At 40.1% G+C, this 25,234-nt stretch overlaps 1 protein-coding gene across 1 annotated transcript in view; it reads left to right on the plus strand.

The window, feature by feature from the left end:
- COL22A1 (collagen type XXII alpha 1 chain) overlaps nucleotides 1–25,234 on the plus strand; it is a 187,385-nt gene that overhangs the window by 111,095 nt on the left and 51,056 nt on the right. The window contains exons 23-30 of the mRNA XM_088535206.1: nucleotides 7,912–7,965; nucleotides 17,430–17,483; nucleotides 17,763–17,816; nucleotides 18,811–18,864; nucleotides 20,090–20,143; nucleotides 20,526–20,561; nucleotides 22,100–22,162; nucleotides 23,246–23,299. Coding sequence (XP_088391332.1) covers nucleotides 7,912–7,965; nucleotides 17,430–17,483; nucleotides 17,763–17,816; nucleotides 18,811–18,864; nucleotides 20,090–20,143; nucleotides 20,526–20,561; nucleotides 22,100–22,162; nucleotides 23,246–23,299 — 423 coding nt within the window. The remainder of the gene's footprint in view (nucleotides 1–7,911; nucleotides 7,966–17,429; nucleotides 17,484–17,762; nucleotides 17,817–18,810; nucleotides 18,865–20,089; nucleotides 20,144–20,525; nucleotides 20,562–22,099; nucleotides 22,163–23,245; nucleotides 23,300–25,234) is intronic.

Consider the following 25,234-nt stretch of genomic DNA (forward strand, 5'->3'; position numbering starts at 1 on the left):
AAGGACAATGGAAGGAATAAATATATTTCTTAGGAGGTACCTTTATAGATAACTTCCGTTAACTCACCTAGTACTGAATTGAAGGTAAGATTGGCTTTTAGTAATCTGGGGAAAATGGGGGCAGAATCTCATGTTAATGTCACAGCGGAGAAGGGCATTTGCTTACTTTCTTGTACTTTCCAGTCTTTAGAAAATATCACCTTGCCTCTTTAGCAGTGCCCTTTTTTTTTTTAAAAAAACTGTGCTGCACTTAACGAGTTGACAAGTTCTGAATTGTCCTGGTTTTAAAGCCTGCTGGGAAACATTGTTTCTTCAATAAGATTAATAGACGATATTAGCTGGGTAAAGGACAGTGATCTATCAGGGTCTGTGACAGGACACAGAATGCTTCTACTAATGATCATTTGATTAGAGATGTCATTTGGTACATACTGTGTTTGAATGTTTCCCTAGACTCTGCTGTGTCTAGCTAGTTAGACTTTTCCTAGGGGCCTTTTTTGGTCATCAGGCATCTGAGGTGGATAGATTTTATTTTTCTTTAATTAAAGGCAATTAGTCAATGACTCTGAACACTTGAGATGAATAAAACCCCAGGCTTGCTGGATATCCTACAGGTGCAGGAGAGATAATAGATTAGCAGATACTACCCATTCACCATTAGTACTGTTCTTGCCAAAATACAGACATAAATCTTGGTATTAATTACTATCTCATAAAAATTTGATTGAAAAACCCAAGTATTTCTCTAAACATTCTTAGAAGTTAAAGTACAGGACTAGGAATTGTCTCTCTCACTTGGCTGAGATTTAAATGACTGGGTATGAGGTGAGGGCTCCTTCCTAGAGCTGACCTGTGCAGAACAGGTGAAAATCACTAACCATCTGCTTGGCTTGTGTCTCTGCTCCTCTATACAGGTGGGATTTCAAGAACTGATGTCACACCAATTTCTATCTGATGAAAATGTTGTCCCTGAGCTGTTTTATAACTATGCTGCTGTAACGTCTTGTAATGCAAAGGGCAAATTACCAAGGGAAATTGAAAGAAAAAAGGCATTGAATTCAGACCCATTTGATTTCAGGATTCTCTTGATCAGCATGCTGCAAAGAAGCTTATACCAAACAGGGGCTGGTTTGCATTATAGCTCAAAAGCCTCAACCAGGCTTTAGACACAGACAGCACATATTTGTATGGCGCCCTTTCTCGAACAGGGATGCAGATACCAGGGGTTTGTTGCAGTTCTTAGTTTCCTGCACTGCTTTAGTTAGTCATTATATAGTTGGCACAAATGACTAATGAACTAAAGATGTGTTTGGAGGAATTCAGGTCTCATAACCAGTCTTCTGGAATTGGAAGATCCTGAGCTGGGAAAGGACAGAGATGGTGTTGTCTGGTGTTAGATATAAAATACAGGAGTCACCCACTCAGTTTATATGAGATTTCATAGAAGATGTTATGTTGTGCCAAATACTCTAATAACAGAAGGATTGGGTTGTACATGTCAGAACGTTTTTTTTTTTGGAAAGAATCAGCTATGATACTATTTTTGCTTGAAACTGCTGTTCCTCTTATTGGTGCAAAAATAAAAGAACATATGGGATACTACAGTTACCATTAAACAGAACCACTTTAATACAGAGTTACCATTTATGTTATAATAAAGACTCAAGATTGCTACTGCAAGTTTAATTTTTCATTTGAAAACATTAGTTTTACTTACGAAAGTTTTCCTGTAATCCCTACTTAGACTGCACCTTTTTTTGGAACAGTTGCCGAGTCTTCTGCTTGTGTCTGATATAAGCATGAGGGCCAGAATGCCCAAGGGCTGGGAATCCCTGTGCTGCACAAGGATGAGACCTGAGGGAAGGTTAAGGAAGACACTGCTGGTCCCTAGTTGGCATTAGAAAGAGAAAGGCTGAATGTGTTGGAGTAGCTTCCTAATGTCTTATTTAGCAATGCAAAACCAGACATTTTGGGGAGAGTAGAAGGAGTTTTGTGTTCTGATGAAGCTGATGGTATTGCAGAGATGGGTAGCCAAATAGATCAGAAGTGAGCCTTCCCACATATGAATTTCTTCCTCTTCCAGCCCATGCCCAGGAGTCCCAATACATGGCATACATTTTCAGTGTCATTACAACATTTCATTCAGATCTTTAGTGTGGAAAGCTATTCAAATGGCTGCTTACATCGTTGTGCAGAGGCTCTACGAAGGCAGCACACTAGCTAAGGAGAACATAAGCTGGGGAAACAGATTATCTGGCATCTAAAAGCACTCTTCTGTTAGCCTACTTCAGTTGCAGGTGTTGAAGCCATTTATGGGTGTAGGGAAAATAGAAGCAATCTCCTTGGTACATCTGCTGAACTGCTAATCTGACAATTCATGTCCATCCTTTGATCCTCTCTGGGGCCAGGAGATAACAGTTTAAACCTGAACCAAGCAACTTTATGAAATCATTAGGCAGACATTTCCAAGTATCTGGCAGCTGAGGTCTATATTTTGACAATCATCTCCTCATCTCAAGAGTGCGCAGTGGGAAGAATGAAGCTTTGCTCTTCTCATCTGTCCCTTAAGATGTCTGAGTGAAAGGCAGTGCTGTCTCTTCTGATTTTACTAAAACTGCCTGAACATGGGCTAAAAGTCTGAGAGCGTGGACTCGGTTCACTTTGTTCTTTTTCTCCTCCTGTCTTCGTCTTCTGCAAAACTGAGAAGTGCTTTATTATAATTCTCTCTTTTTTTTTTAACTTTTGATATCTGATCTACTGAAATATTTGCTTAAAATAAACCTGTCTTTTCTTACTTGATAGATAAAAAAGGTAAAAATGTCAGATATATACTCCAAGAAAGCACAGAGACCTTTGAATAATCTAACCTAAGCACAGGAGTCTTATGAAGTGAGTTCCAAAGAACTTAGAATTCCGGGACTCAATTTGTCTCTTCTTTAAAAGGTGCAAGATCATTTAATATTATTGAAATTCCAATAGGAAGCCAAGAAAATGCAATCTATTTACACTTAACAGTGCATTCTTCTACTTTGGCAGGGAGGTTGGACTAGATGATCCCTAGAGGTCCCTTCCAACCTTAAGGATTCTATGACTCTCTGACATAAGATGGTAGCTATCTAGACCCATGACAGGATTGATGTGTTGTGTTCCAGTTTAGCTTTCTAACTTTGCTCTTGAGATTTTTTCATGCTGATAGATTGATGAATTAGCACAAATCGTATTAAAGAATACAGGAATAGTAAGAATAGTTATATAAAAAAGACTCCCAATATATAGAAATCAGGCAAGTATTAATAATAGTTTTTCACACTGCTTCATGAACAAGATAATGTGTGCAAAGACTCAAGCTCAGAATGAGAGTGAATTTGATGTAGAAACAGATAACTTTTTTTTTTTTTTTTTTTTTTTTTTGCCAAGACCACTTTGTGTAAGCTAATTGCAAAGTTTGATATTTTACATTTTGTCAGGTTTGAGCATGAAGAATGAGTGTTAACTCTGGAATGAGTTGCAAAGGGGTGTCTTCTGCATTTTTAATTCAGTTTAGTCATGTTAATTCAATTTAAGTCATGTTTCAGTAGTTCTGTGTTCATGTGTCCTCATCCTCTGAATGTTTATCAGTGAAGATGGAGCAGAACAGAGCTCTACAGTCCTTTCTTGACTCTTTACAACTACACTGCAAGGCTATGAGCTTCAGTAAGTGTGACATACTTGTTTTATAGTGTAGTCTAAAGGGTCCTGTTAAAGACAGAGACTGCGGGGTTCAGGTCACACTCAACCTAAAAGAGATGTTGAGAACCTGCATGTGCTTGAAGGCTTATCCTTGTTGGCTGTCACTTGTGGAGTTAATTTCTTGGACCTCTGAGGGCTGATGAGCTCCCTATTAGGGAGACAGGAGTAAGTTTTCACATGATGTTTCTCTTCTGACCAGTTTTAACTTGAAATTTTGCAGTGAACACTTTCAACTCTTATTTCTCTGTATATTAATTTCCCTTGATTTTAATCAGCTTGGACTTGAAGGGTCTGAAGGGCAAGGGATAGCTGATGGCTCTCTGCAGGGAGGGAGGTGTCACATTAGGAAAATACGCCAGGGAAGAGACCCCCAGCAATGGTTCTTCTGTAACTGTTTGGGAAAGAACCAGTGCCAAGGAGCTACTTGTCCTTGTCCCTGAGTCCTTATTTCTCCTTATCCCAGGCGTCTGCATAGTCACCCACAAGCTGACCTACCCCAGTGGCACTGCTATGCTGTGAGGAAGGCTAGAGAAACAATTTCTTGTGTTCATATACTGTTATCATCCAGTATACGTGAAGTTTGTAAAAGATTGGTGCCTTCATTATTTCTTCTCCTCTAGTAATACTGAGTTAAAAGGACGGAGCTGGAAGGGGTAATCCTAGCATCCCAGCTAGCTTACAGAGAAACAGTTGGCATTTATGCTAGCAGTCATAGTCACATTCAAGGATACTTCCTATGTACTTGGAAACAAAATCACCTCCATTCCCAAGGCCAAACTTCAGTGAAAACTATGCTATGAAATCATTTTGCCATTAAGTGTTCTGGCAGTTGGACAGCAAGATCACAAAACAGCCTTGTGCTATGATATCTTTCAAAATCTGTCCTTCAGCAGAGCCAGCGTTTCCCCCGCTTTCCTGTCTCCTGTATGGTAGATACCTTTCAAAAGGATGTTTGTGTTCATATGTATTGGAGCGTGTGAATTGTTCCGATGTCTGTTCTTGCAAGCTCCTCAGGACACAAGTAGAAACGTAAGCAAATGAACATAAGGCAAAAAATGAGAACTGATGGATAAATTAAATTGTCAGTAAATATATTCATTCACAATAAAATACGTGTTTTTAACCATGCTATTATTCAAATTACTGATGAAAGGAAATAACATGCATATTTAATACAGTCTAAGGGTACACACTTCTATACACTACGCTGAATTTTGCTATAAGTAACAGATCATAATTGCTAGCTATGTCTGTCATATTAGTAGGCAATGTGACATTTCACTGAGGTTTATTCTTTCAGGTATAATTTCTCCCAGTAACTATTTCTGTGCTTTCCAGACAAGTCGTAATGTTATGGAGCCACTGTGTTGTAGCTTGAGTTGCCTCTTGAGTGGCTGGAATGAGTCCTTGACAGTGAGAAATTAAACTCAGGGCCTCTCTATCAGTATAATTACAAGCTACTTCTAGGGATTTTTCAGTGTTTTCAAAAGCACAACAGTTTCTTGTACTTGGAGAAAGGATGGGCACCCTTCGTGCACCTCATTGCTGCCACAAATTCACCCAATCTGCTAGTAGTGATGCAGTGAAGCAACGAAATATGCGTTTATCACTGCAAGCGAACGGACTTACCTCCATCTTTCTGATTTCTGAGACAGGTCTGGGGACTCGGCGCAGCTGCCAAATCCTTCCTGAAGTTCTCAAGTAATTTTTATTCCGTGAGACTAAGTTTCTCAAAGCTACCATGCTCAGCAAAACAAATCTGGGTGGTGTCCTTAAGCTCTAAAACAACTAAAGACACTCTTGTGGATGGCCAAAATGAGGTCTATACATGCTGCTCACAACTGATCAGCTTTGAGTAACAAGATTTAAATGGATTGTTGTGGTTTAATTGGCCTGAACACCAGTTTATCACCCATTTTGTTTTTTGTATAGTTAAACTATAGGGTGCATTCATGCTTTTTAACTTTCAGAAGTTAAAAAAAAATTAAAAGGGGACAGCTGAGGAAGCTGATTCCGTTTATGTACTTTCAAAGAGTTATAGAAAGTGTTTATATTAGGCTTTTCTAAACCACAATACTTCTCTCTCTGAACTAGAGAGAAAAATAAAAGAAAAAAATAAATGGTTCTTACATAATCTCTCTGACAAATCGCATCATCAGTCACATACAACTTGGTTAATTGTAATACCTTTTTTAAAAAGAGTGCGTGGTTTGAGTGCGAAATGGAAACAAGGGAAGAAAACCTTTTCTTTCTCTGATGCTTCTATGACTCCACTGGTGCCTTCCTAGTATATTGCTAACAATATCAGAAGTATAAATGATTCAGTATTTATAAGACCTCAGGGAAGGATAGGTTATTTTACAAGTAGAAAGCTGAGTCACAAAGTATGTGACTTGCTCAAAGCAAGCAAGTCAGCAGGCGAGCTGAAAAATAAATCAACCTTGTCTTTACTGCAGGGTTTCAGGCATCCTTTTTCTGTGCTCCTTTCCATGTAGGACATTTTCACTGTGAATATCTGAGGTCCAGTGCATGGTGAATGCCAGTGCCCCATATTCATGTGGGTGTACTTTTCTCAGGGCTACCTTGCCACATCCTGGTTTATGCTTCCTGTGGCCTGGGGAATCTCTCTGGTTCTTCTGCAGGTTTTCTTGCTTGCAGAGGAGTCAGTGAGCTCTGTTCATTGGCATTGATCTCGCCTCTACTTAAAAATACCTCATGTATTCATAGTTTCTGTCTCAAAGAATGTGAATCTTTTATATTCATCCATGCACTTGAGTTCATATGTGTCAGGCATCACCTGAGGTAGGATGAGCCCTCCGACCTCTTGGTGCTTATACTTGAGCAGTTGTGACCCATTCTGCTCACATGTGCATTCAGCTTAGGACATTTCTCAAGGATCACTTGCTTTCCTCAAACTCCACCTCTCTTCCCTCTCACATGCTTGCCAAAACTCAAATCTTATAAGGCAGGAGTTGGAAAACTGAGCTGATCTAGCTGAAAGCACCTTGCAACAGCTGCACACATCTGTCCAAAGAAGTAAAATTATATTCAACACACAAGTCATTTTTGAAAATAATAAAAAGAAAAGGTATTATTTTAACAGACATAAATGCTAGAGGGCTCTTTTGTTTTCCTGCACTTTTGGGGAGTTGTATGCAGCAGAAGAAAGAGTGTTTTCTTTCCTACAGCAACTTTCAATTCAAAGGGGGTTTCATGGAGCATATTGCACTAGGGCAATGGGGTGAAAGTACAGCCAGTGCCGAGGTGATGAGCACACTGCTGCTCTGGAGAACAGGCAACGAACGTGACATGTTAGCAGAACAGGCCAATGCCTATAATAAGAATTAATAAAGTAGTCTTAGGCTTTCACAGCTCACATTTCGGGTACGTCACTGAGAAGTATACAAGGTTTTATTTTGTAAAATGAGGCTTTATTAAAAACTCGATCATTAACTGTCAATAAGCAAGGTTGATTTTTTGGCAGTGTGGTTTCAAAGCACTCTTTCGCATTTGAAACTCAATCCATGGTGGAAGTGGGTTGGAGCGGAGCTGCTGCAAGTCTGGTCCCTGACTCGCTGCTCATGGCAGTTTAACCTATTTTTCTCTTTCATGCTGTCCTTTTTGTTGCTATTCTCTCCAGAGATTCCTTCCAACCTTAACCATTCTGTGATTCCCAGCAGTTCCTTCAGGTCTGGAGAGAAAACTGAGCAATACCCCAAAGGCCACTGTCAGCTCTGCAGGGAAGTATTGGTGCAGAGCATCATCTATACCTCAAGAGTATGTCTGGGGTGATGGCAATTAGTATTTCCAAGATATTTGTCCACTTCTGCTTGTCTGTTGGTACCCTTTGCAGCTACAAAAATAAGCATGGTTTCCTGGTTATATTATGGCTAGGGGTCTTCTTCAGGGTCTTTCATATGAGCCTCCCTGAGGATGTGGGCACGATTTTCTGGATATTCTTATGCTGTTCGCAGGAGGAGACTCGGGATTACAGGTTGGAATAATATCCTAACTCGGGAGTTGGGCAGACAGGAAGCCCTATCTACCCCTCCAAATAGTCTGCTGCCTTCCTTTCTAGAAGTCCTTATATGTAGCACCTACCCATGTTATGCTGATTTACTTGCGTTTGAGTAAAAAACTTTGGAAAGTCTCACTGGTCTTGTTTTTCTGTTGAACACACAGGGTAAGAAGGGGGAAGCTGGATTCCCGGGAATCAACGGCTTGGTTGGACCTCAGGTAAGTGATTTTTGCTTTTCTTCATTTTTATATGACTAGAATAATATGTTGGTGGGGGACGAAGGAGGAGGGAAGGGTGTTTTTTGTGGATTTTTGTTGTTGTTGTAGCAACAAGTGATTTGGAACCACAATGCAACAGGCTTCTTATCAAAGTACTTTTAAAGATGGTGTTTAGTCTTTAATATCCGGACTGATTTATCGCAGTATGAGTGAGAGGAGAATCTGCCAGTCTGGCAGTCATTCCTTTTATTTTCCACACCTTTTCAGTAATTTTGAACAGGAATATAAGGAGATGTTTTGTATGCTATTTTCCCCTTGCTTGTGCACCAAGTAGTATCGTTCCAGAGCGAAAGGAATGATTTGTGTTTCGTAATATTAAGGGCAGTGTCTCAGCTAATTATTGGCTGTGTGAATTGGCAATTACAGATATAGCTTCTGTGCGACAGTTTTGAGGGAAGAAGCAATTTAAGAGGTATTTGCTATTCAGACAGCATGCTGTTTAGAGCACATGTTTGTTTTTGTGGCTTTGCTTACATTTACATGTTACATTTCTGCTAGTCATAGTAGCTTGGGAGTTGACTTGCAGAAGGTAGAGGTGGATGCTTACAGCTAAATGGTTATTCTCCAAGTGAGGGATGTTTTCTTAAGCTAATGATCTCATAATCCTTGTGTTGGGGCTAGATAAAACCTCAAGTTGTGCCTACTGCAACTTCATGAGGACTAATCAGTGCTGTGCCAGTTCTCATCAAGCAGACTTTGGCTCTAGTGGGAGATAGCCCATGCTGGAGTCATAACAAAGCCTATGTCTTTGATTCCTGCTACTTTTGTAGCCAGTTTCAGCTGCCCCTGCTCACTTTTGTAAAGTGGTCTACAATAAGAAAAATACCTTTCAAAGTGTTCTCAAGCAGGAAAGACACAACCTTCTTCAGACTGACCACTTAGGAGAAAACAGTAGCTCCCCATTCCTTTGCAATAATACCTTTGTTGATCCTAGATGTTAGAACTTTTAATAATTGTTTAAGTTTGGGCAGAAATGGCAGGAAGAATCTCCATTTCTACATCACTGGTGATGTATGCAATAAACATGACAAACTGTTAGACAGCAGATGCTTTTTCTAGCTGATTTTTCATTTGTTTCCTCTGGCAAACTGTGCTCATGTAACTAGGAGACATGATCTAGAAATGGATTTTCTTGCAGACATTTTGTAAGGAGCTGTTCTACGTCTGCTGAAACCATCAGAGAGGAAATCCAGTGGTTTGCAGTTCTGAGCAGATAGAGACCCTTGTGTCCAACTGGGAATGTTGTCCTGTGAAAATCCTGCTTGATGCTAGTTTACGTATTTTTGACGTGTCTTCCTTTGCTGCAATATCTGGTTCAAAAGTATTTCATCGGTAGCTTTCAGGAGGAATAAGCGCTGTATTTTTCAGTGATTTCTACTTTTTTTTTTCAGTATAATATTAAAATTCCCTCCAAAATGGCCAACTATATTCCACTGGGAGAAGCTTTTCCTTGCTCTGGGATGAAGTTTTCTGTGTGTTGATTAGTTCTGAGATATCTGTGTCTATCCAAAAGCACTATAGTTAGTCAGCTCAGGTTCTCTGGCTTGTAGACTTTCAGAAAATATACATATGTGCATATATCAGCAATTTTATGCATGTATCTGAGAAAACTGCTAACTTAGCCATAAGTAGTCTTCCTTTCAGGATAAATTAAATAAAGCTTGCAAACTTTATGTTAATTAAAACTGCATGCTACCCTTGTTTCATCAAGGGTTGTTTAGATTGTCTGTTCCTCCAACATAAATTTAAGAATGGAAAATATTGTTCATATATCTGCAGTAGCAGCCTGTCCTGGACATATTGCTGCAGATATTTATATTTCTGTTTGAAGAAAGTGCTTACGTTTAGGTTGTGACAAAAATAATTTACAGCTTAACAGCATATTTTGTAACACTAGTTTTTTTCCAAGCATTTAATCAGCATTTCTGTTTTGTTGTTTGGGTTTGCTCAGAAAATATTTAAGAAGAAAAATGGTTTTCTTGTGTTCTACTTACACAGATGATCTGCCCAGAGATTTAAGGAAGTCTGTGTCACTTGTTCCTGTGCTGTATCCATGGTGGTTAGAGCCAACTTATCACTGGCCATACACAAACCAGATTAGGACAGTAAAATAACCTCATTTCTGTCTGTTATTTTGAATTTAAGTATATTTTCTGAAATGGCCTACCCCATTCATAACTGTGCAGGCAAAAAGAAGGAATGGGGATAGAAATTGTATAGGTTAAGTTGTTGCTGCAATGCTTGGAAAAGCTGATGAAAGGATATTGTCTGAACTTAACTGTGTCTTATAACCTAGAAAGTCTTAGGACTAGATGGCCTGTCCTTCTTGTTGCTGCGAGGCAGACGCTGGTTCCTCAGCACCTTCAGAGAGTTGGTGCATTGTCTAGAGATGTGTGGTAGGAAGTCTACCCCCTACAGAAGAGCAGAGTGGATCATAGCAACAAGTGTCTGGGTGTGCACAGGCCTTCATTAAATATGGGGCTTTGCAAGCAACAACTGTTTGCATCACATCTGATCCAAGTGAGAAGCGTCACAAGAACCAGCCAACTGTGCAGGAGGGATCCTTCTGAGTGCTGCTCTGGAGCAGGATCAGAAGATACGAGTTTTAACTCTTGAGCCATTGCCTGGATGAGTTTACGTGCAGCAGCAGTTCCTGTCTTGGCTGGGAAACTGGTGACTGTTCCAGTAGAACAGACAGATCCTGTGACACTTAGAAACAGTTGGAGATAACTTCTCAGGTCGTCTGGGTGTGTTTTGAGATAACAGATAGCACTATTTTTGCCTCTCTTGTACCCCAGTCCAACTTAAACTTTATTTCAAAAGTATCTTTTGTTTTATTAAATCAGATGGGATAATGGCTACTGCATGTGCTTATTTGCTCCAGCCTTATCCAGTCACCCTCAAAAGCGAACATTTACTTTCAGTGGCCTTTAGAAATGGTGCATCTTGCAACATCATTAATGACAGAGTAGAAAGGCTTATTTCCCCTATGGATATGAATTATTTTCCTGCAGCTAGGACACACACATCTGAGCCCATAGTGTCTCTATGTTGTTATTTATTTGTATTATTTTAGTCTCTAGGAACCTTAATCACAGGCCAAACTTCTGTTGCGGTAGGCTGTTCAAATGCTGGTCATTTCTATAAAGTGTTTTCAGTTGAAACGGATGGCTTCTAATCGTGGGAAGTGATGAAGCTCTGTGTTTCTGCATGGTTGCCAAAGATCTCAGTGTACCTTGTCTGTCCCATCATCTGTTGAGAGGAAGAGCATTTGAAGAAGGGGCTGAAGGCAGATGATGAAGTGCTATTGCAAGTGTTTTTCTATGCCGGTATCATGAGGTGAACGGACATTGGGTGCCTTGTGCTCAGCTGGCAATCAAGGCTACATTCACAGGCAGTAATGGGGGTTCATCTCCTGCTGCTACACAAGGGCTGAAACGGTCTGAATTGAATCACTGAACTACTATGGCTGGGATTCAGCTCCAAATGCAAGTAGTTCTCCATAGCAGTCAATGTCTGAACATGTGGGTGTCCAAGATCTCGTAATAGTTGATGAAGATCCAGTTATGGGAGCCTGCAGAGTCTTTGAGCTCTCCCTAAGGCAGGTACATAGATCTAGTCAGCTCAAAGGGTCCCTAGACTCCACTATATGAGCAGGTATGTGCTCTCTCCAGCAGTGGAAAAGCAAGACAGAACTCAAACTCTTTGAGTTTTGAGGGAAAATGCTGTTCCTCACAGGGATGGTGTCTTTGGGCCACATCTTGCCTTATGCTGGATAACCTGGGGGGATAACTAAGACCTGTAATGGAGACTGGTACAAGCTGTACCTTTTATGATAGTGTCTGTTCATGGTTTAATTAATACTCATTAATTCTCATCCATAGAGTTCATTTTGTGAGCTCTAGTCCAGCTTTTCTTAAGTTGGAAATAAACAGTGCATGGTTTGTGGCAAAGTCCTTCATAATGCACGTTAACGCTGTGAAATGTAAGAAGAAGGTGCAAGCCCTCACTGCAAAACTCCAATTAAATTCAAACTATGCCTGTGCTGCTTGGAAGTGGAAGATACTGCTCAGAATTATCTTTAATACGATCTAGACCTTTAACAAAGTAAAGAAAAGCAAGACTTCAGCAGTGCAGAACGCTAATAGCATTGAAACAAAAGATCATAAGAAGGACTTTCTGTTGTTTCATTTTCTCATTTGCTGCACTGGCTCAGTGAAATGATTCAAAGAAATTGAATAGAGAAATAAATCTTGCTCTGCAGACAAAAGAGATCATGTCTGAATCTTACACTAAGTATATATTAAAAAAAAAAAGTCTTGCACTGCAAATAAGAAATTCTCCTGGAAAGAATACTATGGACAAAGTCAACTTTACTCAGGGCCATTAGGGAAGATAGGCAGTTCAGATATTTTGTCTGTTCAGAATACTTTATTTCCTGAAATAATGTTGGTATTCTAATTATAATGCCACCTGGTATAATAACTAGAGACATAATACGTTTATGAATTATGACACTGTCACTAAAGATCGATATAAAGTCTGCATATTCAGCTCTGTTGACTCCAAATGCTCTTGGTGTATCATGTCATCAGCAACAACCTTTTTCTGTATTATTCTTCTCTTGGTTTATGAGCAGGATTTAGGCAGAGAGAGCAATATAATGCTCTCGTGCAGCTTTACTGAAAATAATTCAGAGGCATTGTGGGCATAGGTATGGTAGTACACAGGGTGAGAAATGAAGAATGGATCCAAGGAACTTGGAGACCTTTCTCATAGTCTCACCTTTCTCGTAGTACAAGAGGATCCAGATGTTCTCATGGAATAACATACAGGAGAAAGGTCTGTGCAAGCTTTGCCTCTGGAGGCAGATATCTGGAAAAAACATCAGACTTAAATTTCTGTTTTAGAATGTCATTTCTTCACCTCCCCTTGAAGCGTAGCTTTCCTCTCTTTCATGGAAAAGAGATTTGAGCCAAAAAAAACGTACAGATGAAGTCACAAAGGTTTTTGTTCTTTTTCAGAGCTTCCTTAGGGAGTGCAGCTCCTAAATCTGCCTTTCCCAGCCCATCTTTGAAGCAGAGTACATATTGAAAGACAACATCCTTTAGTGGTTCCTGGAAGACAGAAACAGTTGTTACTCTGAAATGGAGGGTTTCAGATTTATTTTCTGAGAACTGTCCCTACATTAACTTAGGAATAGAGCTGGATGTAACATGAGCCCAATTCTCCCCCTCTGCAAATGTTTTTAGGCTTGTCCTCCTGATATATGCATCCCTGTGCATGTTCCCACAGATGTTTGGATATTTTAATGAACATTCAAAATGTTTAAAAATAACAGCTTGAAAATATTTTAAACATTGTGATGAAACATCCGTGTTTTGCAGTTGTGTTCCTCACAAAGCCCTTCTGAGATTTCACCTCATTGATGGGGGGGAAACTGAGGCACAGCCAGGTTAGCTCACCCTGTGGTCACCTAAGGCAGAGTGGGAATGCAGTGCAGGTTCCTGGCTTTGTGCTGTGTTCCTCTGTGCTCTAATCTACTCGGTTTTAAGGTGAAATGCAAACTAACAACCTAAGTTAAATGGAAAAGGGAAAGTTTATTTGAAGGTGTCTTGGTCTGGATAGAATTGTGACACTGATGAAAAATAGCATGTAAAGACAAGAAGGTTATGGAAAGAAGAGATAAAAAAGTGGTGATCTTTTTTTCCTTCTGGATCAGAGTTTTAAAGGGACCAGAGTGGAGACTAAATTTGGGACAGGACTTCTGATCTGTGCAATTCATTGAATGACCATTAAAAAGCATGATCAGTAAAATCAGGTACTTTAATCTGGATTCAGTGAGAAAAGAGAATTGTAGAAAACAAATGGTGTGAGTTTTTGGGGAAAACACTAGAAGCTATGCTGCTGCTGCATTTTTTTTTCTTTTTCTTTTTTTTATCATTAATAAATGCTGTCAGTGGGTTGGGTCCCTTCTAAATACATAGGGAATCCCTGCTCTGAGGTATGCTTCCTGAGGACAGGAAGAGGTCAGGAGAAAGGGCAAAACAATAGGAATTTATGTACAAATTGGATTGATTTTTCTCTGGACAGTCTGGCCAAAGAGAAGACTTTTATATAGTATGATGTATTTCTTCAAGTGTCATATGACGGTGCCTTTTTATTTCTCTGAGTCCCCGTTGGTTGGTGCCACTCTGCTTGCAGAAGGCAATAAATCCAGTAGGAGCAATAGATATATTGGTACACACAGCCAGCTGGACCAGACCGACAGCATCCTGCACATCTCTGCGCATACTGGGCATCCCAAGTACACCCATCATATAAAACTGCTCCAATCCGTCTCAGAGAGGCTTTTACCAGAATAGGAATGCTCTCCAGCAGTGGGGGTAACTTTGTTGATGATGCATGCGCGCACCTGAATGAGTAAACCAGTCCTGGATATAATATTCTTTGTGATGGCTCTCACAGGAAACAATAAAAGTGAATTATTTGTGGGTATGGGCAAGTGTGCTTCCATTTCAGGACTTACGGCTGCATAAGGTTTTTGTGGCCCAGTTACAGAGAACAGACAGAAATTGCTTTGGATAGCAGGACTATCTGGAGTTACTAGGAAAAGCAGTTTGGACAAGGAGAAGGTGGAACCTTGTGTTTCAGGGGTCGTGGTGATTAACGTTAGATGCTAGACTGAGACTGCTCTTTTGGTATAGATCCACCCATGTCTGTATTTATGGGGTGTCTTTCATTTTGCTCTGAAGATGCTCAGGCTGAGACTAGGTACAGGCTGAGGTTTGCTGTACCATGACAATGTCTGTGCTCCTTATTAATTGCTTGCTAGATGCCATTGTTACAGAAGTCAAAATGAGCTGGTAATTCGTGTAAATCAGGAAGAAGTCAAGAGAGATACCATTAAGTAGAAATAATGTAATCCATCCTCTTGTATATTCTGCACCTTTAGATAAAGCATGGCTGACCCTTTCTGAAGAATTAGACAGATTTCTTAGCTCTTTGTGAAAGCTTCCTGGTATAAGGTCATGGGGAATATGTATGTGGTGAAGGTGATGAAATTTATTGTGAAATTGAGAAAGAAGAAAATTAAGCTACTAGGGAGGAACCAAGGAAGGTTGGTACAGGTAAATTTTTCGTTTTATCTTTCCTGCAGAAACCTATAATCCATTTTGTTAATGAATCAGTTTGTCATCATTTTCATAAAGTTATGCCCTGTTCTGTGTATGTGAAAGTATACTGCAGCCCCTACAAGCTTAAACAATGCTTGGATGGCCTTGTCCCATTCTCATCTCTGTCCAAGCAATGTCCAGAAGTTTTCATCTCTGTCCCTCTCTGTCCCTTTCTGCCATCAGCAGAAAGATTCTGCCATCTGCTGTCCCTTGCCCTTCCCAGTAGTTCCCTCCAAACCTTCTGTGTGTCTCAGCGATACTGTCCTTGTAAGGCTGGAGTCAACCAGGACTTCTGCATGCTAAGCAGGGAATGCCCATCCGTCTTTGGCCCTCTCCTCTCTTCTCCAATCACATGAAACCTGCACTAATCCTCCTGCCTCCTGCTGCTTTCATACATGTCCACAGGTGCTGCCTCTTCCAAGCCAGCAGTTGGCCTTTGGCCATGTCAGCAGCACATACTATATATATTTTTTGGGCTGTGCTAATTTAGACTGTTGCTCTTGGAGCTTTATTCTTTTCTTTGAATAACAAAGCCCTTTTTAAGTGATTAATGGGCCTGCTGAGACTTCTCTGGTGGGGCTTCCTGTAACCTCAGTGATGCCCCTGTCTCCAGAACCAGATGTGTGACTCCCCAGGAGTTATGTCAGCAGCACCAGGATGCCTCAGGACAGGTCTTTGATTTGTGAGTTATGCACATAAGTGAGGCACTGTAAGTAATGGTGGTGGTGGCAGAATGATTAACTCAGTGGCAATGGAAGCAGATTATAGGAGATACATGCCAAGTGCCTCTACGGGTTCCTTTTTTGGTTGCTTTGCCCCATCTATTGGTGAGAAGCTGTTTTCTAGCCATTTTTACCAGGCAAGTTCTAAAATGATTGCTTACCCACTACTGCCTCCATTAAACCATTGCACAAAAATTCTTATCAGAATGATTTCCTTATCCTCTCTTGTTTATATCACTTTATTCTCTTCTTCAGTTGCCTTTTTGCTTTAAAAGTAAAATACTAATATTGATCTATGAGCTGCAATACCACAAACAAAGGGGTAATTTGTGATATTAGATAGTGACACAGATCTAGCAGAGAAAATGCTGGCTTGCTGATTCCCATTTTGCATTTCCTGCTCCGTTTTAATTCCTTGCACTCTTTTTTTTTTCACTTTTTCACCAAAAATGAATTAAATCATGATGTTAGGAAGGTAGAGAGAGGCAGGGTGAAATTTCAGCTCTGCAGTATATTCATCCTTATGCTGTTTGCTTAGGTCTTGATCCAAACAATACATGAGCATGTTTTCTGAGTAGAAGAGAAATCCTATCTTGACTTCAGTGGGTGCTGAAGGTAACAAATACTTCTGAATCTCAGTCAACCTAAGATCTGTCAAGTATGGCAACTTTTTTGGATTTTTTTTGACTAGGAACCCCAAGTAAGCAATCTAATGGACACTGAAAAATAAGTACCTCTGGAAAAGTGATGGCTATTGAAAGAATATTTTCCTAAGAGAAACAGTTGAATCCCTATTGTATGACTCAAAATTATATTAAGAAAAAAAAAAAAAGGCTGGCACACTGCAAGCAATATTGTGCTGCCTAGAGATGAGTAAGAAAGACTCTTAGGATATTTCTGATTGAATTTATGCAGAGAGATGTGAGTTTTTGAGGACCTTTTACTCTCAACAAGGTTAACAGTGCAAAAATTGTGAAGTGTTTATTTTACCCCACCCTGAGCTGCTACATGATTTTTCATTAGATAAGGCACCTGGATGGACTCAGATTTCCCTCCAAATAAATAAACAGATAAACCCAAACCACAAGCCTATTCCATTCATTCCTTCAGAGATCTTTTTGCAGAGGTAAATTGTTCACAGAGAAACAACATTAATCAAGATGAAATTAGGCTGGATGCCACAAGAGGTTCCAGCAGACAAGCTTTGAGTTGCATGCTACCATTGATGGCCTTTAACTCCTTCATATCTCATTTTGGAAGCAAAGATAGAGTTCACGTCACAGGGACAGAAACTAGCAGTGCATTCAGCTGCCTGCAGAAGCAGGCACTTCTGCTCTGCTTGCAAGCGTGGTTCCCTGGGAGCATGTGCTGGTATCTCTTCATTTTTGGGCAGAATGATGAAATAAAGATCAATGCTGATGCTTCTTAGAATGGTCTTCAGTGAGCAGGACCTGAGGCTTTCAGTCGCTTTAGACCTGATAAACTGTTTCTGCTTCTTCCCTTATAGGGACCTCCAGGGCCCCCTGGCATTGCTGGACCTCCTGGACCTCCTGGAGCACCCGTAAGAAAGCAGGCTTGTTTGTTTTGTATGAAAGAGAGAAAAAAGCATTGGGGGATATGTTTAGGTCATGAATTTCAGTGAGAACTGAGCTGGGGCCTCTGCCAACATACGTTTCCTCTTTGCCAAGTGTGAGATGTGCATGAGTGCCCCATGGGGATGGACTGATGTCTGCAGGACTCCCCACTCCTGCAGGGGAAGGGGGAGTCACAATGGGATGGGCAGAAGGAGTCTGTAAAGGGCTGCTTTGCTGATGGTTCTCTGTGCTGACTTCTTTTTCAGGGCCTGCCTGGAGAGATTGGTGTTGCTGGCAAAACTGGACCTCCAGGACCAGCTGTAAGTTTTGAGGGACAACCTCCATGTCCTCCAGGCTCTCTGTCCCTCACATAGTTTACATCTAGAGTGCAAGTCTGTGCTGCTTTGCTGCATGCAACATTTCAGTGCTGGCCAACTCTTACGCGTTTCCTCTTCTGTGTGCATTACAATCCAGTGCCCTTCATAAGCAATAATTTCAACATAGTTATATACCAGCACTGGCCAAATGCATCTCCATTATTTCTACATACTTTATATGCTGCTTTTCAAAAATCATTTTGCATCTGACATTATTCTTACATACTTGTAGTGTCTTGCATCAGGCCTAAGAGCTGAAACAAAAATCTCAGATTTAGGAGAGCCTAGCAATTTCTGTTGTCTGTTAAAGTAAATAAAGATGAATTATAATATATACTAAATATTAAGGAGTGCCACCTACAGCCTCTAGTGTTAAGTGATTGACTGACACTCGGAAAGGGGACAGAACTTTTTCTTGCTGTTTTGTATGCATTACAGGAAGTCTTTTTAATTTTTATCTTGCCAAATTATACTGTGTCTAGGTATTGTAAGTATTCTGTAATTTAATTTTAAGAGCCTGCATATTGTATAATAAATTACTGACTTATAAAAGGAGAAATAGACTTTAAAAAACTTTATAGCTATAGAAAATAAAGACTTACAGTGAATGATAAATACAAACATACTTCTACAGTTATTTAAAAATCCGTAGTACTGCTGTATGGTTGTGGGTTTTTTGTAACAACACTGACCTCCAGTGGTTATTTATCAAAACTGGGATACTAGAAAGGGAGGTGAATAGCCATGTGCATTGTAGTTCTGTGTAGTTTGAATCACAATAGTAAAAAACGCAGAAGAAAATGCATGAGGTGATGGTTCTTCTCTTAGGCCAGTGGCAAAGGGGATAAACTGAAATACTTACACTGAGCTTGCTATTAACGGCTTAATGAAAAAAAATGACATTAGAAATTAAAACTCATCATTTTCTTTTATTCAGGGGTTGCCTGGCAAAGATGGATTAAATGGTCTTCCTGGACTTCCAGGTCAAAAGGCAAGTGACTCTACATACTCTGGTATAAAACTAGTTAGCTGGACAACTTGTCCAGGTGTGCTAGTGAGCCTAAGTCCAAAGTGTGTTGAATACCCATTGCTGAATCCTCCTCATCTAGTTCCACATCTCTGAGCTACTGGTGAAATAGGTACCAAATTGCTGGCATGATTTGTGCTAAGTGCTTTATGAAGATAGAGTTGGTTGTAAATTTGGTAAGGGTGGGAAAATCTATTTCAGTCTTCATATCCTATTAGATAAATACAGCTGAGCGTTGCAGAGAAGCTTACACTGCCACTCAGAAAAGCCAATGACTATGGCAGGTCCATTGTCAAGATATTTGACTAAGACACAAATGACATTTGTCCAAGACACAGATTGAAAAAAAAAAAAAAAAGAGGAAAAGGATAAGAGAAGTGTGTCAGGCTTCAAAGCCATTATTTTCTCTCCTTACTGACGGGCTGGAAAGAAGAGATGCCATCCATCTAAGTGTTCTGTGGATCCATATGACAGAAAGATGGCTCTTTTTTGTTTCCTATCTGTTATGCCTTGCTTGAAAGCTTCTAAATGACAGATTTAGAAGCTTTTTAGTTTGTTGTCTCTGCAGTGGGAGAAGAGACCTAGGAGATTTAGAGGTAGGAGAGATCCTGGTTGAGTTGCCATCACTCTATAAATGAAACGTTCAGGAAAAAGTGCCATATGTTTGGTAGAAGACCCATTTCTATGTGGGGCCGATCAGGGTTTTGACAGTCTTTAATATTTGCTGTCTTGAATTACATAAGGCCAGTAATCTTCTTGGCTCTGGTAGTTAGGCATCATTACCCTTATTTGCTCTAATAATGCACTGTATTTATGCTCGCCTCTCTCATGCGACTGCAGGGAGTTCTTGAGCCCAGCTCCAGCAGAGTTCCCAACTCTTCTTGGTGAATAAAAGTGAGAAACTGGGACTTGAGAAAAGGAAGACATCAGGAGAACTGGGGCTCAATTTGCTATGGACATATTGCTGATTTATTTTGTGTTATTCCATAATTATTCCAGTAGGCTGATTGGTGCTGGAGAATTATCTGCAAATATTACAAGACTGGAAAAACAATCTAGGGTCATATGACTTCTTTTACATTCTCATACATTTACATACTGGATATCTGAGTCAAATAATTCCTTGCTGTTACCAGCAGATATGCTGTATTATCAGAGAAGTTTGTATATTCACTTGTATTCCTTGCAGGGAGAACAAGGAGAAAAGGGTGAAGAAGGCTTTCCTGGAAAAGCTGGCCCCAAGGTATGTATTTTCATTTTATAGTTTGTTATTGTTAGCCAAGACCTGATTTTGATATCCCTTTTACTGAAGTCAGCTGAGTAAGGTTCCAGTAAATCTTGAGAGATAAAAGAAAGAGAGGATGTGGGTTAACCTCTGGATTTCACAGTTCATGGTGTTTCAAGAGGTCAAACCCCGTTTAATGCTTCTCTCATGTCTGAGTGTGTAGAAAGACCTGACGTGATAGTTATACCAGGTACGTGTGGTCTAGGGTCCCAAGCTATGGAGAGGCTACTTTCAGTGGCTTAAGGAAAGATGGAAGAACATGGGTTATGACAATAGGAGACACACTGTAATAATGATAAAGCAGTAATCCTGTGCAGCCTTAATGTTGTGCCTTTTTCAGGGTGAACCAGGGAGCCGTGGCCAAACTGGTGAACAGGTGAGTATGAGTATTTTTAGCAGCCAAGCCTGCCTGTCAGAGCAGTGTAAAGTGACCTCACACAATGTTTGTCTCTAACAAGGTAATAGAAAGTCATTTGCATCTGTAGCTGAAGATGAAATGGATGAATAGATGAGATTAGGTTAGACAAAGTAGTGTAAAAACTTGTGCAATAAAATAGGACATTCACTATCTGTATCACTAATTGGACTTAGAGGGAATAGGGGAAGAAAACTCACAAAATAGCTTTTGTAAGTTGTGGTAGGCTATCCATGCCCATTAAACTTGAAGAATTGCCGACAGATTTTTAATTCACCTTGACTGTGGTGAATTCTAATCCTCTCTTCCAAAACACTTGTCCTTTTCTCTCTGTAGCATGGTATTCTGCATGTATTTCATAAATATTCCATTACCTTAATCATAAATTTAAATATTGAACAGTGCCAGACCCATATAGGGCTTCGCATATCCTGGAGTTTAAAAGGAAGCAGCTAGTAAACAGCAGTATTTATGTAGTCTTTTTTAGTCAGTTGCGAACCTTCCTCTGGAGATGTTTCTTCTACATTGTATTTTTTCAGTTTGCTAATGATAATGTCATGTTAGGCTATATCAGATGTCTTACTGATGTTGAGATGTATCACACACATACTTCCTTCCTATATGCTTAGTTATCCTGTCAAGGGAGGGAATAAGATGTGTTTGGCATGATTAGTTCTTGACAAATTCACATTGGCTGATTCTAATCACCTTCCTATCCTTGAGGACTTACTAACAGATTAAAACTTAGTTTCTCTATCCAGAGATCAAAATTAGGCCACCCATTTTCTTTTATCCTCTAAACCCGTCTTTTTCCCTTTTTAATGTTATGCATGTCTTTGTCCTTATCATGATCTGGGGGATCTCCTTATCAGCCGGGCTCCTGTAGTGGCTCTCATAAAGCATTGCTCTGCTGCCATCATCTGCTATCACTGTCTTTCAAGATCCACACACCCCTTATAACCAGACATAAGATCTTATTTCATTGTCTGATTTCTCCTGCAGACTCATTGTGCCTAAGTCATAGTAATGTTTTGTCTTTTCCCCTGCTTCGAAAATAATGTCTTTAAAGCAGAGGTCATCATCTTTTAGCTGGGTATTTGTGCAACTCTTAGTGAAGCACTTAGTGAAATTGCATCCTGCAATGCCTGAAATCCTTTGTGATATTTCACTGCAGATACAGATAGAAAAAGGATAATAAATAAAATCTGCTTGGTCACTCCCAAATAAGAAAATGTGTCAACTCGGAGCTAAATTTGAGAATACTTGCTATGATTAGAACAAACCGTATTAGGCAGAAATTGTTATTACTCCAAACCAGGAGTTTGGAGTAATTATTATAAACCAGGAACTTTTTATTCATTTTAATCTAGACTCTGGTTTTGGTCCATTATTGTTCCTTTTTTATTCTTAATCATGGTTGAGAATGAAGAATTTTACTAATAGAAGCCATGCTTGATGCATATGCCTGCATTTCATACACGACTTTATCTCACTTCCAGGGTGAAGCAGGTCTTCCTGGCCCCCAAGGTTCACCTGGACTGAGAGGACAGAAAGGAGATCAGGTGAATGACTTTGAACCACAATTTGATTTTAATTTGCATGTTTGGTGACAGGAGGACTTCTCTAAAACATCCCTAGATGATGTTCTCTCTTGGTGTGGTTGCTGTGATGAGTAGTCTTTGGCAATTCTGCACCAACTCCTACTCCTTCTAACATGGCACCTTTCCTAATTGCAATAGAGAGGCAGGTAAGTAGTTGTCTGCTTTAAACCCAAAAGGTTATGACTGATGTTGTTTTCACAAAGCAGCAGAAGAGGTACATAAAAGCAATAGAGGTGCATATCTTTTTACACCTCACTTTCCAAAGCACCTCCCATGATTTAAGAACATTAAAAAATGTTCAAAACAACAACAATCCAAACCAACCCAAATCAATTAATCCCCTTGTCAGTGAACCCTGGAGAAAATGAGGGACTACTGAATCATTTTCTGACAGCCCAACTACCACTCATGTCCTGGTGTCTACTGTTTTCCCCTAGCTAGCTCCAGACCTCCGGAGGCATCTACGCCCTGGGAAGTAGTTGGAGCAAGGGCAGAAAATTGGGTCATCTGAGTGAGACTGATTGCCAGTGAGCTTGAGTGTTAGCAATATCTAAAGTCAATCAAAATGTTACCATTGGATGTGCTATATTATTTACAGTGAAGAACGTAGAATATGTAGTATATTCTTTCTCTATATAAAATGACAGCTATATAGGTCAGCCACTTCCTGTCTGAATACAGCATAAATGCATGTTGTGTATGAGTAAGAGTATTCACATAATCTGTGTTAAGCATTCAGGGCACCAGGTTTCCTGAACAGTCGAGGTAGATTTGAGTAGATGATTCAGAAATCCTTTAGCATAACCAAAACAGACAACATGAATGTCCTCTTGAGTTGTAAGTCACATTCTGCTACTTCTCTTGTTCAGAAGGAAGAAAATACTACTGCTAACTTTTTATTTAATTCCTTACACTGCATATTGAGGACAAGTTAAATCATCTAAAAGTGTAAAATATTCTAGTGTCCATATAGCAGTGCAGTAGTGGGATTGATTCCATCAAATCAAAGTGTACATATTTTTGATTTCTTTCACCTGCTTCTAGGGAGAAAAAGGAAAAGATGGCCTCCCTGGATTTAAAGGTGAAAGAGGAGAAAAGGTGAGTTATGAAATAAAAATGTCGCTCCTTAGATAAGAGAGGAAAAGAGACAACAAAGGGATGTAGAACGGTAACAACAACTGATAGAAGAGAATTTCTGAGGAGAATGAGAAATAATTAGAAGTGTTAGCTGAGCCTTGCAAAGAAACAGCAAAAGAAGCCATCTGTGAAATAGAGAAAATCATTTATTGAGTAATGCAAGGAGTAATATTTGATGAAATCTAAGGGCAATGTCTGTACAAATATTTATTTGTTTTAGAACAGGCTGATATAAATGTGTCTGGAATTCTGAAAAACATTTCTATGCCTGACTCTAATGTGACAGCATAATAATTTAAGGAATGGTCTGAGTGTCTGCCATCACAGAACCATTAATTTTTGGTGGAAAATAAGAGAAGCAGACACCAAAATTTCCACCCAACTGCTGTGTATGTGAAGGTGAAATTAAGGCATGGGCCTTGCAGATTCTTATGTGTGTATAGTGAAAGTTTTGCCTTTCATATAGTGGCAATGCTGCAATTTTCAGGAAGTGGGTAGATGCCTTTTCTAGCTTGGATTTCTATGGGTGTCTGATTTTGGTGGAGATGTTCACCAAGATTCCGGCCTGTTCATTAGGCAGGTTGGGATGCTGAAGGACTGACTTTCCTCAGATGAGACCTAGCTAACTGTATGGCTTGGATTCCACAAGCAAGGATTGAGTACATCCTCCTGGTCAAGTAAAGCCAGTCATAAAGGGGGCTAACTGATTGTAAATTTTCTTTGGGCTTTGGACAAGTCAGCTCTATCTCCTGCCTTCCAGCTCTAGCCTGCTTGCTGTGTCTTTAGTTTGATTTTTCTTGTCATATTAAGACTTTCTAACTTCTTTTTGCCTTTTTGTTCCATTCTGGGAAACACCATTTCCTTTGCTGCTATTCCTATGATAGGTGGGATAGGTGACAGGACATTGATAGGACATTGAGCTTCTAGAGGGTGTCCAGCGGAGAGCCACAAAGATGATTAAGGGACTGGAGCATTTGTAATATGAGGGAAGACTAAGCGAGCTGGACCCGTTTAGTCTGGAGAAAAGAAGGCTGAGAGGAGAAGGGATTAACATGTTCAAGTACTTGAGGGGTGATTGTAGGGAGGATGGGGCCAAACTCTTCTCCGTGGTGGCCGGTGACAGGATGAGGGGTAACAGGTGTAAGTTGAAACACAGGAAGTTCCACCTCCATACGAGGAAGAATGTTTTTCCTGTGAGGGTGACAGAGCCCTGGAACAGGCTGCCCAGAGAGGTTGTGGAGTCTCCTTCTCTGGAGATCTTCAAACCCACCTGGATGCCACCCTGTGCCACGTGCTCTGGGTGTCCCTGCTGGAGCAGGGGTGTTGGACTAGATGATCTCTAGAGGTCCCTTCCAACCCTAAACATTTGGTGATTCTGTGTGCCCTGTTTACCAGCAGCTTTCACCATCTGTGGAGATGGTACTTCTTTCATGAGTGATCAAATGATCCTCATCTCCCATCTTTGGAAGGTTGTTAGCAGTTCTTGGCTTTGATGTGCCACAGGGAATTAAATTGTCTGTGGAGCACAACTCGTAGGAAGGTCATGAGCAGCTGAGGCAGTCAGACTAAGGCACACAGACTCCTGTGACATACTCCAGCAACAGTCCAAATTTTGACTCGAAAGTTGGGGAACTGGATTGAGAGAAGCATATTTTTGATGAAAAAGTCTTTTTTTCCATACACAAAAGTTTCACCAGGATATGCTTTTCAATCAAACTTTTGATTAGCTTTAACTTAAAATGCAAATTAAGCTATATGCCACAGTAGATGGATAATACTAGAATATCAGTGACCTGTGAAGTGAAAAAGGCAACAAAGCATTGCATTGTATGTGAAACAAAATGACAAAAGAAATTCTGCCCAGAAGAGTGGGTAAAATTCTATCCATCTATCCAT

Source organism: Tinamus guttatus, unplaced genomic scaffold (assembly GCF_059628265.1).
Source record: "Tinamus guttatus ecotype Peru unplaced genomic scaffold, ASM5962826v1 Tinamus_guttatus_pri_ptg000038l, whole genome shotgun sequence".
NCBI classification, from domain to species: Eukaryota; Metazoa; Chordata; class Aves; order Tinamiformes; family Tinamidae; genus Tinamus; species Tinamus guttatus.